The 13,631-nt window shown below is 40.4% G+C and overlaps 1 protein-coding gene across 1 annotated transcript; it reads left to right on the forward strand.

Moving 5' to 3' along the window:
• On the forward strand, positions 1–12,228 carry ARPP19 (cAMP regulated phosphoprotein 19). Its single transcript, XM_074916928.1, has 3 exons — positions 1–175; positions 5,220–5,342; positions 8,802–12,228. Exons 1-3 carry the CDS (start codon positions 131–133, stop codon positions 8,970–8,972), a joined length of 339 nt encoding a protein of 112 aa, XP_074773029.1. The 5' UTR covers positions 1–130; the 3' UTR covers positions 8,973–12,228.
• Positions 12,229–13,631: the final 1,403 nt, after the last annotated feature.

A 13,631-nucleotide genomic window follows, 5' to 3' on the forward strand; every position in this document is an offset into this window, starting at 1 on the left:
TTGTGCGGGAGGAGGAGGAGGAGGAGGAGGAGGAGGAGGAGGTGGTGGTGGCGGCGCTGCGCTGCGCGGAGGAGCGGCGGTCGCGCCTCCCTCGCCTGCCCTCTCCCCGCCGTCCTGCTGCCGCGGCGCCATGTCTGCCGAGAGTCCCGAGCCCGCCTCGGCCGAGGAGCAGAAGGTGGGTGGCCGGCAGCCCCGCCGAGGAGCGCAAGGAGGCCCGCGGGGCTTCTTCCGCCTCCGTCTGCGCCCTGAGGCGGAGCGGGGCCGCCGCGGCCGGGTCTCTCCATCCTCCAGCCGGGGGAGCCTCGCGGGCCGCCGCAGCCCTGAGGGCAGCGTCTCCCGGGCCTGGCCGCCCTCCGCGCCGCGCCCGGAGCCCCCTCAGAGCAGCGGCCCTCGCGGGGGAGGAGCCCGGCCCTGCGGCCGCCGCCCGCCCGGGAGGGCAGGGGGGAGCCCGGGGGCTCTGCAGCCGCCCTCCGCCGCCGGCTGGGCGGGACGGGGCCCGGGGCCTGCCGCGCCGCAGGCCGGAGCGGTGGGAATGCGCGGGCCATGCCGCCGCGGCTGGCGGAGGCTGGAGGCGGAGGAGCGGCACCACCATGTTGGTTCAGCACTTGGGAATTTCTGTTCTCTGGTAAATCCTTGGCGTGCTCCGGCCTGGAGGGGCTAATGGCGATTCCTCGCTCCCTAGACCGGCCTCGGCCGCGCTCTCCGCCTGCCAGCGCGTCCTGAGGGAAAGAATTTGGGCTCTGGGTCGCAGCGGCCGGAGACCAGTAGCAATCCGGTGGCTAAACTTTTGTTTCACTTTTAGAAAATTTTCAGCTTTTAATGCAAGCTGTTTAGGAGGAGAAGCACCTAAAACACAGTGGCCGTGGCCTGTTGTAGTTAAGGCTTTTAGGAAGAATAATTGATGGGGTTATCTTGTGATGGCACTATTACATTATCTCCATAACTAATAATTTTATAGTTTATTAAGTGGGATTTGGTTTCCTAGATAACTGTATGCGGTTAGCAGTTCCCTTCTGTTGGCTGTGACTTTAAGAAGCCGCTTGTTTTTTAGTCATGTCATTGCTTTACGAAGCCGTTTGGTTTTAGTCTTGTCATCGCTATAGGGACTCGGTGGCAATCACCACAGCTGTTTCTGATAGGGAGCCGTTATGAAACACAAGTACTGCTGTGGAGGACGCTAAAAGAAAAAGCTTAATCTACGTCAGCTGTCAAGTTTTTGTTTAATAATTTACAATTTGTAATATGAGTTAGTCATACAAGTAGGCGAGCTTTGGGGGTTAATATGGAGTGATACCTTCTCAATAGGTGCAGTAATCAGAACCAGCTTCTATGGCAGGTCTGTAATCCGCTCTTAAATACGTGTGTTCTGCAGCTCAATTTAACATTTATGCTAGGTAGGCTACTGAAGGGATACTAGTCCTGTTCAAAGCCTATAAAAATAAATCCCTGGCCTATGCAGCACTCCTAGAATAGCTCTGTAATAAGAGCATAGCGAAACATGTGGTAGCTAGTTTATTGTGATGCCTTCTAGTGTGTTCTGATGAAGTCAAGTGACTGGGGCTGATTTTGCTGTGTTTCAGAGTGAAGTCTTGAAATGAAGTGTTCTAAAAAATTACCCTTTTTCTGAGAGATCGGAGTCTCTTACTGATCTGCTAATTTAGTTTTTAATCTCATGTGTTCAAGACGAATTAACTGTCAATACAACAAAACGTTGTGTTCTGTGAGTTTATATCCTTTTAGGATACTGTGATATCAGTGCTATTATGGCACTGCAGTAGTAACCTTCGCTAAAACTGTTCGGGTAGGTAAAATTGAACATTGACTCAGTTAATGCTTTGCTCTGAAATACTTACATAAACAACCCATTTTGCAGTACTGATTTGTATGTATGCTTAAAAAAAGATGAAGCCCCTAAATGAACTTTGAGGCAGCGTTTCCATGATCAGACCTCTTTTCTAAACTTTTCTAACATGCTGTGAGAAGCTTGTGCATGTGTTAGGTGAGAAAGATGTTAGACAGGAGAGCTATATGAATTCAAAACTTGAGGAAGACCAGCATTTCCTGGTTTTGGTGTGAAAATACAGGATGGTGTAAGGGGGAAGTTCAACAACAAAGAAACTTCAGACACTGGAGAACATGTGCTTGGTTGACTGACTCTTTTTGCCTTAAAAGCCTACATTTTTCAGGAAGCTGTTAAAGGTGGTGCATTTGTTTCTGGACTGGCTTTTGCCATATATCAGTTTGCTATAGAGTTGTGCTGTTGTCATGTTTTTCCCATTTTCTGCTTCACGTTTTGTCTAATATCTTTTGCTAAAGAGGGATGAGCTCTTCATACCAGAGTTTGAAAAGGCTGATGGCTCTTTAGGCATGCAGTTCAGTTAGCCAGTAGATATTGAGCTTTATACTCCTAGTTCCTCTGTAAAGATTAAAAGCAAAAGCTATCTTTAAATGAGTTAGGTAACTACTGCCTTCCTGGTAGATCCTTTTAATGAAGTAAGCAGACTGCATTAGCTGTGTCAAATTCCTAGAGAACTAAAATTATAATTTTTGCGTGGTTGTCACCAGGAAGAAGAATGTGGTGTATCTTGATTGCTACGCCCCTCACCCCCCCAATCATTTGCTAGTCACTTGGTTGTTGTTTCTGTAATTCAAGGGAGACTGTTGTAAACACATGAATGGTCTTCCTGGCTTGGGTTAAAGCCTTTGTGGCTCAATAACACATCTCCAAGAGTGCTTGATACCATCTAATCCACAGGAGAATATAAGGTCAGGACATGCATGCAGTGATCTTCCCCAGTAAACTATCCCAGGTCTCAGCAATCTGTGGTTTAAAAGCCTTCTGAGCTGCGAATGAACACATCGAGTTGCTTTCTGAATACATCTAAATTCTTGGCACCACCTGTATCCTTTGGCAGGGAGTTCTGCACTTAACGGTATTTTATAAAAAGAACTGTTGTCTCAAGTATTTTTTGACCCTGCCATCAGCTGGTTTTGTTTGACACCCCAAATCTTTGTATTGATATTCTCTAATTTGTCGTACATGGTTTTTTGAGTCTGATTTGTTCTTGGTCATCAAGAGTAAGTGTCCATAGTCTCTATCCTTTTCGGCTGCCTTGGTGCGTAACACAGTATTTTTTTGATTGCCTGCTGTGCAGTGATTTGTCAGCCCTGTGAGTTTGCATAAATGTCTCCTTTGATGCACCATGAATACATATTTATGTAAGCTATTTATTGTTGGCCCTCTGTTCTTAAAAAACGTCTCCTTTTGGTTAGTATTGGCAAAACATGCCTCCTCGAATGCTTTGTCTGTTGGCTCAACAGTGAGTATCCAGTGATTCGGCATTAGATGTTGAAAGAGTTTAGCTGAAAGGATTGCTTTTGAGAAAATCCAGTCAGTGTCAGCATGATCATAAAGCACAATAGGAAGAACAGCAGCAGCAGAATTATCTTTATAACACATGAAGACCATGGTCTTGGCTAGTATATTGTATAGTTATGTTCCATAGTGTCAGGGAAACTTTGCCCTCTATATTTGCTTGTATTTTGCATTGTGTTGCCTAGCTGTGTTTTCACCTCATAAAAACCATGGGCTCCTGTCCTCATAGAAATCTCTCTTGAACTGCTAGGAGAATTTCTATCTTTCCTTGGTAAAACTGTTAATTCAGATTGCCAGTGTATTGTGCAAAGCTGTCTTTGAGATGTCTTGGCCTAATGGAGCAACTCGATGATGTTCTATTTTAGCTCTGTTATGACTGTTGCTTCTGAGGCTTTTTTACCAGAAAGATGTTGAATATTACAGCTTTTGTAAGAGACATAGGAAAGCACTGGGCTAGGCTAGAGGGGTGGCTCTGGTTCTGTGGCAGTTCTGGCTTTAGCTCCCAGCTGCTTGTGTTCCTCTGCCCTCCCTGCTGCTCTGCTGACATACCTGTTTGTGCAGCTGCTTGGTGATCCAGACTGTGGAAACTGATCCAAATGAAACATAGCCCAAGAAGGAAAAAAAAAATATATTTTTCTGTTGAATTAATTTCTGTATAATTTCTGTAACCCATTCACGTGGAGTGCATGCAGAGTCACGCTGCTGATGCAATGCAAAGGATGATGACATGGATGGAAAAGTGTGAAGGGGCAGCCTAAGCAGCTCAAAGTGGTTATGAAACCTTAGTCACAGATGAGAGGCCCTCCTGATTTCAGTGGCAATTCTCTCCTGCCTAAAAGTCTTTCTGTGAGTTCAGATGATAATAACAATTAAAGAACTACAGCAGCCAGTGTGAATATTTTCCCTGAACTAGCAATGGTTTCCATGCAAAAAAAAAAAAAAAGGCCTTGGCCAAATGCTGGAAAATAGTAAAACAAGAATTTTGAATGGAAGATATTTTAGAAATGATCCAATAGAAGAAATTGTACTTCGTACATCAAATTGCTTCATGGACTGGAACAGATGAGTGTAAAGTAGAGGTCAGTGTTGAAAGTCTGGTTGTACAAACTGCAGTTTTTGCCAGATTAGTATCTTCAAAAGATTACTTTCAGCATCTGTATTTTACAGTATACTTATAAAATAGGCATTTTATTTTACACAAATGTACTATCCAGCAGTCTTCATTCTTTATAATTTTAGGGGAATTATAGACATTTATAAATACAGTATTGTCACTATTAATATGATAGCAGGCATGTTTTTGAGGCTGAGCTGCTTTAACGCTGTTTCCCAGTGAATATCAACACGTTACAGTTAGAGCAGTCATGCAGACTAGACTGTGGCAATGCAAGTGCTAGTCTGTCTGTGCAACTTCATGACCAGAGAGGCACTTTTAAAAAAACTCCTGTGGCTTTTGCCCAGCTTTCAGCACTTGTTTGTCCTTAGTGAAACCTTTGTGTCGACCAAAAACTGGTTTTGATTTGGGGGTTTTCTTGGTTTTGGGTTTTTTTGGGTTTTTTCAAAATGGAATAATTTTGGTTTAGAATAGTCTATTTTTATGTGAAAGAGAAATGCACTGATTAGATTCAAACACATTTCCAGGAAAGTTATCTAAGATGGGAGGCTGAACTCCTACAGTTGCTGTCAGTATTTGAGAGAGAATATATGAAAATGTGTATTCAGATAATTGTTACGTTCACTTGGTAGCAGCGGTTGGCATTTTGGTGAATTACCTGCAAAAGTATTCAGCATAAATAGTTCATTATTGTGTATTTCATTTACAGTATTGCTAATTGTCTTTCAGGAAATGGAGGATAAGGTGATCAGCCCAGAGAAAGCTGAAGAGGCAAAATTGAAAGCAAGATATCCTCATCTGGGCCAGAAGCCAGGAGGCTCAGACTTCTTGAGGAAGAGGCTTCAGAAAGGAGTGAGTTCTTTATTGTCCATAGGGTATGGACAAGAAATTCCAAAATTCCAGTATCTGTGATTTTTTTTTTTTTTCCCACTCCACAGGCCTTTGCCTGAGTAAGAGTACTAAGAAATTTAAACTTTGGGAAAGTACAAGGAAATTTATTTCCACAAAACGAACGCTAGGTTGCCTTAATAACTGTTTACAGCATTGATGGCTCAACTTCACGTTTTAGAAAAAATTAAACTTAGAAGCTGGTCCAGTGCTGCTGTGATAGACTTAATAAATATTTTAGTAAACAGAAAGGGTCAGGAAACCTCATCCCTGTTTTGTATGGATCTTATATTGCCTGTTCTTATGTCCCCAGAATGTATGTCCGCTCTTACTATCTGTGTTTTTAGCACATGAAAGCTGAGTGTCAGTGTACAACAGCAGCCATCAGTGGCTTGAGAATGGCAGTGTAACTATGAATATACACCCTAACCACAAAATGGTGATAGAAGAATGAAGAGTTGAGTTAGTAGTTCAATATTGTTTCACATTTAACCAGTCTTACTTTCTTAGTTATTTAACTGCTTGGTTTTTTAGTTAAATTATTCATGAAGTGATTACGTAATGCCTTTCAGGCATGCTAGAACTCTGTTCTTGGAATAATCCCGGTATATCACTACTACTGATGGTGCTTTCATTGCTGTCATGCCGGTTTGATTTTTTTTTTTTTTTGCTGTTGTCCAGGCTCTTTGAGTGCACGCAATGATTCCAAGTATAAATCCTTCGCAAACCAGCTGTTGGAGTTCAGTGCTGATCTAATTCTGTGCTATCTGGTAACATCTCCAGGGAATTGTTACTGTTGGCAGGTTTTTTTGGATAAACTTTCTCTCATAAATTGGAGCATATGCAGCATAGTTAACGGCTGCTGGGAGCGGGCAGGTGATAGATTAGGTGAGTCCTTTTGTGAGTTACGCTGCTCTGCAGTCACAGGCAGCCTGAATGAGACTTCAGTGGGTTCAGTTATGTGTAGACACAGAAGGGAGAAGGTAAGTACATGTTGTGATGACATTTCAGGAAACCAGACCAGCATCCACTCTCTAAGAATTGATGGCCATAAAGGAATTACACCTGCTTGCACTCAGTGCAAGTGTGAGGAAAACTCGCCACCGACAATAACACTCTGTGCAATATCATCATCTTGATTATAGCACTATTTAATGCAAAAGTTGTTGCAGCCTGTATTTTCAGATTTGAGCAGAGGTAGGCCAGCGGGCATTTTAATTGACGAACTGTTTGGTATTTTTCTGCTGTGATGAAAGATGGCGTAAAGTTGTGGATTCCAATTCATAATCTGCTTGCTTCAGTTCTCCACTCCTAATATGGTGGTAATAACTTTCATTTTATTTTTTTTTTTTTTTGTTTAGTGTGCTCAGTGTCTTAAATGAGGAAGCATCTTTACTTGATATAGACACCTGGTGTACTTCGGGCTGCCTGGATTGCTGAAGTTTAAAATAGAGTGAGGGTAGTGACTATGATTTCAGATAGCATTTGTGACATGAAGACACCTGGACAGATAGAGTCAATTTGAAAGGGATGTTCAAATGCAGGCCATCTGTGAGAAGCTAGAGTAAATCAGAGGAAAATACAGGAATAAGTTAAAGGAAGAAATGGACTGATAATCTAATGCATGAAAGATGGTAGGTTTTCTCAGATATTCTTCTAAATTTATGTAGTCAACTGTAGCCGAGATTTTCTTCAATTTGGCAACTAGGACACACTCTGCCCATTGATATTTGCTGTCCAGAAATGTTCTGCATTGGATGCACACACCGTTATTAGCACACTTTCTCCAGAATAAGAGTAGATGAGAACTGTGCTACACCACGCTCCTGTAGAGGGATTCTATTTGGAGCTCTTACATGGACAGAAATAGGTATCTGTTAACAGCAATTACACATCGTAAGATTGATCGAATCTCTTATTACCTAGATGCTGTTTAAAAGTTTCTTTTGGTTGCTTCAGTCTTGAAGGGCAAAATATGAAAGACTTTTTCCAGATCAGATCATTGAGGTCTAGTCTGCAGATGCGGTGCTAGAACGCTGTGGTGTAAACAGGGATTACATGAGCAAAAGGATTAAATTGGGAAGGTTTAGGAATAGAAGTGTGTGGTTCAGGTGAACTACTGACTGCAGAAAAACAGATTTGGTAACTTTAAGGCTCTGGCTGGGAATATTGAAAGCCTTTCTCAGGAGGCCCCTACCCTTAGGTAAAGCCCTGTTAAGTCAGGTGTTCAAATTACTTCTCTCTAACAACTGCTGCTACTGAACATTTTGCAGCTGGTTCGTACTAATGCAAAATAAAGAGTACGGTAGTAATATGCTGCCTGGAAAGACTTTAAAAATGGCAGGTAGTGATGGCTGTTGTTCAACTGACTGAGGAATAAGCCTGTATAATCTATGCTATATATCCCTCCGCACGAGGGACAATTGTGATTGTAAGCAGCGTTACCAGTGTAAATGTTTTTACTAAATCTGTGGGGTTTGGTGGTTTTTTTGTCCTCCTATGACAGTCTGTTCAAGATCACGGGTTACAAGTACATTAACAGTAGACTGTATAGTAAGATGTAAACAAAATACAACTTTTCCTGCAAAATGTGCCAATGAGCAGTTGAAAACTTGATGCAGAATTTGGATGGAATTCCATGCCTCATCTTAGCATGATGCAGATAAATTCTAATAGTCACTTGGCTTTAACATCCATAGATACCTTAGTATTTTGAGAAATCTGACAACAAAAAAAAGACTGTGAAAAGTAAAGCTGATAAAAATTTGCTGAAATATTAAGGATCACTGACTTGGAAATTGAAACTTAATGTATTCACTTTTGTATTCAGAAGAAACCTGGAGCGTGGGATAAGAATTTCCTTCACACAGTGCTTTTCAGAAGGACGACACAGTAGATTTGACTTTGCTAAATAATTGCTTTGGGAACTTTAGGGATTATAGTTTCACTGTTTTAATTTGTGCAGATAAGAGGTTTTCTTGTTAGCATGCACTTTCATGCTACTTTGATCTCTGGTGTGATAGAACAGGCTCTGTTCTCCAGCTTTAGTTCATGCATTGTTTGGTAATTTTGTGCAGCAGGACTTGTTCACTGCAACAAAATTTACAAACCCCAAGGTTTCACTTGTGGGAGAGCAAAGAGCACTTGGGAAAACCAGGGCAAAAATAATGCTCAGGTACGGTGTGAGTATAACAGTATATGGTCCAACCTTAACTGTATACTTGTCTATTGTTAAGAGTTTAGCTGTCTGTTCTTAATAATCTTGATTATTTTTTTTTTTAATTGACATAGAGCTCTCTTGCCAAATCAGAAAGATTTTATAACTGGTTTTAAAATTTGAAGAATCTATTTAACTGTGTAATTCAGTGTTATGTGTCTGATAAGATTTCAGGCTTTTAAATACATGTGTGTTTTGTCTTCTAGCAAAAATACTTTGATTCTGGTGATTACAACATGGCTAAAGCAAAGATGAAGAATAAGCAACTGCCTACTGCAGCTCCTGACAAGACAGAAGTCACTGGTGACCATATTCCTACTCCACAGGATCTTCCACAACGGAAACCATCTCTTGTTGCTAGCAAGCTGGCTGGCTGACGAGAAGAGCTGAACTGCATGATTATTCTCATTCCTGTTATTTCTCCTTAATAGTTATTTCTCACCCCTCACATACCCCTCTTTCTTTCTTACACTAAGTCATGAGACTGACAGCTTTGCAGGTAGCGATAGCATGTGCTGCTATTGTAAGGGAGTACTGTTAAGAGTAAAACGTGTAGTATTTGGACTAGTTGAGAACAATGCACTGATTAAAAAGGACAGGTTTGGTTAGAGCAATGTAATCTACTTGAAAATGTACATATTGCCCATTTCCTAGTGTAGGACTGGTTCCAGCAAGTGACATCGCAAGTTTTACAACTTCTAATGTTTCTGCTTTTGTTATTTCATCTTAATTACAGCATATTTGTATTTAATATAACCTCCAGTTGTGTTGGGTTTTTCTTCTGTGTTTGGGTTTGTTGTCTAAAATAGAGGTTTAGACCACAAGTTGCTAGATGGTAAAGCATGTATAAAAACAAAGACAGGGCTCTGATTGAATTTTGTTTCTGCTTTTGAACTTGAACGGCCTTAAACCTGTTTCAGCTTTAACAATAGAGTTTTTACTTGGGCAATATTTGCCCATTCTGGTGTAACTCTTGTGAATCTAGTGCTTATTGACAACTGCCTGTTGAAGCTGGTATTCTTTTCAGTTCCGTAGCTTAGGACACACTTTCGTTGAAGATGTGAATGAAGTGTGCATGTGCATAGACTGTTGAATTCACTCTTGTGCCATTTTTGTAAATACAATAGTTTTGCACAACCTTTTGCAAACGTCTATTAGTTTTACATTTTAAAAAGCAGATAATGTGCCAGTCAAAGCACAAGTGATTCTGTATCTTTCAAAGTCTTGTCCTGAAACTAAGAGCCCAGAATCTTGCTACTGAAAGTAAAAATTGTATACCTGAAATTTGTGAAACACATACATTTACACTTGACTCAGCCTTATGCTTTTGCAGCTGTATATTTTGTTTGGCAACAATGTCCAGCATTCAAATACAAATGCGGAATTTGTACCTATAATTGGAGGCAAGTGCCCTTTCTGTTCAGCAGCTCCTCGAGCTTTTATAGCTGAAATGCTCTGTCTGATGACGTGGAAGATGGCTAAACGTACTGTTCTAGAGAGTTTCCTCTGGGGCAAAGACCAAATCTAGGCTTGCTAAGGTTTGATACGCAATTGTCTTTGGGCTATTTTAGACTTCTGGAAGCAGAAGGGTATCATTTGATTTTTTTTTTCCCTTGGACTCCTGGAGTAGTAGTAAACTATCTCCTTTTCTCTTTGTTATACAGCAGCCCCTCACTGGCTTTGGGGAAACAAAGAACTGGAAGTGGTATTTATATAATGACGTATTGAGAAATAGGTAACTTTTCACATCAGAAAATAGGAATGAACTTCAGTTCATCTTTATGATGCAGGCCGTAAGTACTAGCTTGCCATCCATAATGTAATTGATTTTCATACCCATTCTTTGGGAGTATAAGAAACTCTTTAAAAAAAGATGAGTTTACTGAATACCTTTTTCTTCAAAGAAACAATTCTGAAACAGACTATTAAAAACAAAGCACCCGTGTAGGTATTGTAAGAGAAAACACTCTTCAAGAGGCATGTTTTTAGAAGGATGAGCTTTGACATTCAGAAAGGTCTTACAGGATAAAGGACTGCTAGTCAAAAAGAATGCTGGCCCATATTTTCTGCAATGCTCTTTCTAAAGGCAAACATAAGAAAATGATCAAGAGAAAATGAACACTCTTTAATTTGGTCCTGTTTTGATCAGAACATGAGCAAAGTCTCTTGGTGTCTATATAATGTCTTCAGAGAAGTTATTCCAGAGAATTTTGAAACTGCTAACCTGATTCAAGTATGTATAGCCCTTCTCTGGCAATTAAATGGGCTGTGTCAAGCCTGTCCTTATCCTCCACTAGTATTATAAAGAATTTGTGATTTTTTTGCAGAACAGGTTGAAGAAACACACCTACTTGACTTCTTTAAGTAAGAAATTAGGCTGGGAGAATAGCAAGGAAACGGGATATATTGAAGGAAGCTGCTTTTTATAGATGTTTGTCCTAATGTGAAAATCCCTCTTTATTTTTGTATGTATAAATGAAATTGAAACTTAATGATAGGACTGGGCCTGAAACGAATTTTAAACAATTTAAGGTGACTTGTCTGGTGCCACTATTCTGTAGCTCACGTAAGGTGAGCTTTCTTGATGTTTGGGAAGGTTAAAAAAAAAAAAATAGCCATTTAAATTTAAACATTCCGCTCACTTAACTACAAATCAGCCTGTCCTGCTCATTGGACAGCACAAGCTCTTCTGATGTTCACTCAGTGACTTGCAGTTCTTAAGATTACTACAAGTTCAGCTATGAATATATTATCCATGTGTATATTTGAAGTACTGTAATACCAACTAGGTCAATGACTGATTATGAGCCTTCACATCTGACAGACCTCAGCAGCAGACACAGCTATTTTGATTCTATACACTGTATAAAACTTAAGTCCAATAATCACTTAACAGTAAATCAAATGTGACTGCAAATCGATGCTTACTTTCAGCTTACTCCAGCAAGATAACTCAGCTATCCAAACTTATGTACATAATGTATTATATCAGTTTTACCATTTGATAATTGCCTTTTTCAAAGAAAACCTGTCCACACTGTAGACCGGCAGTCCCTTTCATATCTTGCCTTTAAAGATAGACAGTGTTTAGTTTTTAGAGTAGTACTCATGTAGGCTTCTAATAGCAGATAGCACCAATATTTTATTTGAGATAGTTAAGTGGATTAATTACAACTCCGCAGATACGTCCCCAAATCAGTAGCACCAAAGGCTTCCCTCTCATTGTTCTTGGTGTAGTAGGACAGTGTTTGTGTAAAGGCCACAGGAGTACGTTTTGTTGGACATATTTACACCCAGTCAGGATGTTAAGGTGATAAAAATGTCAATTGTTCTTTACAAACTTACACATTGTATAGTATACAGAATAAATTGATCTACTTAGTTTTTATTGCAACGTGGAGATTTGTCTCGTCTTTACTGTGGTTTCCTAAAAGATCCTGCATACTTCGGTATTCTCTATGGAAAATTTCTAAAACCTAAATCTTGCTACTCTGTATCATTCAAAATATGACTGGGCTTTGGTTTCTAGTATGTTAGACTACAGAATTACTTTAATGTAATCACATTTATATATATTTCAGTGCTTATTTTTCTAATAAGGCAATTAAAGCTTATTGTTTGAAAACTCCGTAACAGATGACTGTTTTGGTCCCTTGCACAGAGTGAGGGGGATATCTGGGAATTAGTTTGGCATGTAGAAGTTACATTGCTGTAGGCTATTGGCCTGAATATAGCAACATTTCCAAGAAATCAGGATGCTGGAAAAAGTCCAACTAATTTTGTATTCAGCCTATGACTGATCTTTGTACAACTTCAAGATCTATGTGGTGTATTTACATAATTAGCTCAGTCATCAGGGTCATAGTAATGCTCTCTGTAAACTGCATCTCCAACAAATTGAGGAGAAAAATGTCCAGTTCAAGTAAGTGTCATTCAGATACTGTGCTGAGACAGTGCAAAGCCTGCGTTAACACTGGCATTGGTAACCTAAAGTAATTTACCTGAATCTCTGGGGCATGGCATCATTCTTCAGGCAAAGACAAAGCCATTTAAAGCCAGGCTTATTGCCCAGATCTGTCTCTAGTTGGAGGTGAGACAGGTACGGTTGCACAGACCTGCACTCAGAGGAGCGCTGTGTTTAGTGGCTGTGCTCACAGACCAGGACCGTGTTACTGGAGGCAAGATTGCGGTGACTTGTTGATTTTGTGGCTGGGGGGCTTTCTCTGAGCTTGGGAAGAATAGACTTGGGGGAGCATGCAAGCAGGATGGGGTTTTGTTTGTTTGTTTTAACTTAAAGTGGAGTTGGGCTGAATGTGTGGTTTGATTATTTATTCCTGCTTTAGTACAAGTGAGCCCCCCTGTTTCAGATTCATGTCTTTAGCTTTTTCATCCTAATTTCTGGCATCTAGATAAGAGTAACTTGAAATCTGAAAACTTCTATGCATATTCAAAGTGTTTCTTCCCATTAAATATTTATCTTAAAAATGTTTCTGGAGTACTAGCACAGAGACAGCCTTGAGCTCAACTGATGTGCTTTAAAAAGCTTTAGTTTAGAGCAGATCACCGAGCTGTCCGTCTTTCTCAGGCAGTACATCTTTGTTACAGTGAGGATGTTGCTTGATACATGTTCATGATAAATATTCTTGCATATTTATAGCAGTCACAGAAGTCTGCTTACTTGCTGCTTTGGAAAATACTGACAAAGCCTCCACTGATTTCAGATAGATGTTTATCTGACTGGTTTAAAAGGGGAAGATGAAGGACTCTTTGTTTCTGACTCTATCTAAATTTAATAACAGATTTCAGTTGGGTTTATTTTTTTTATCATATTGCAAAACAGAGCTATAGCTCTTATTAAAAGAGGAATATGGTTGGATAATCTGTCAACTGCCCTTGGCAGTATTACAGAATAATCAACTAACTGTCATGACATTCACGGTATAGGGAGTCTCCCCAGAGACTGTGGATGCAACCACTGTTGATCCTTAGGTCTGTGTTAGCACAGTTAGGGTTGTTTCCTTACTGGGTTTGAGGAA

Source organism: Athene noctua, chromosome 13 (assembly GCF_965140245.1).
Source record: "Athene noctua chromosome 13, bAthNoc1.hap1.1, whole genome shotgun sequence".
In the NCBI taxonomy this organism is placed as follows: Eukaryota; Metazoa; Chordata; class Aves; order Strigiformes; family Strigidae; genus Athene; species Athene noctua.

Excerpts from the sequence above, each read along its gene's own strand:
- ARPP19 (XM_074916928.1), top strand. The coding sequence starts at position 131 with ATGTCTGCCGAGAGTCCCGAGCCCGCCTCGGCCGAGGAGCAGAAG. Across the intron at positions 176-5,219 it reads CCTCGGCCGAGGAGCAGAAG|GAAATGGAGGATAAGGTGAT; the intron begins GTGGGTGGCCGG and ends ATTGTCTTTCAG. Across the intron at positions 5,343-8,801 it reads GGAAGAGGCTTCAGAAAGGA|CAAAAATACTTTGATTCTGG; the intron begins GTGAGTTCTTTA and ends TTTGTCTTCTAG.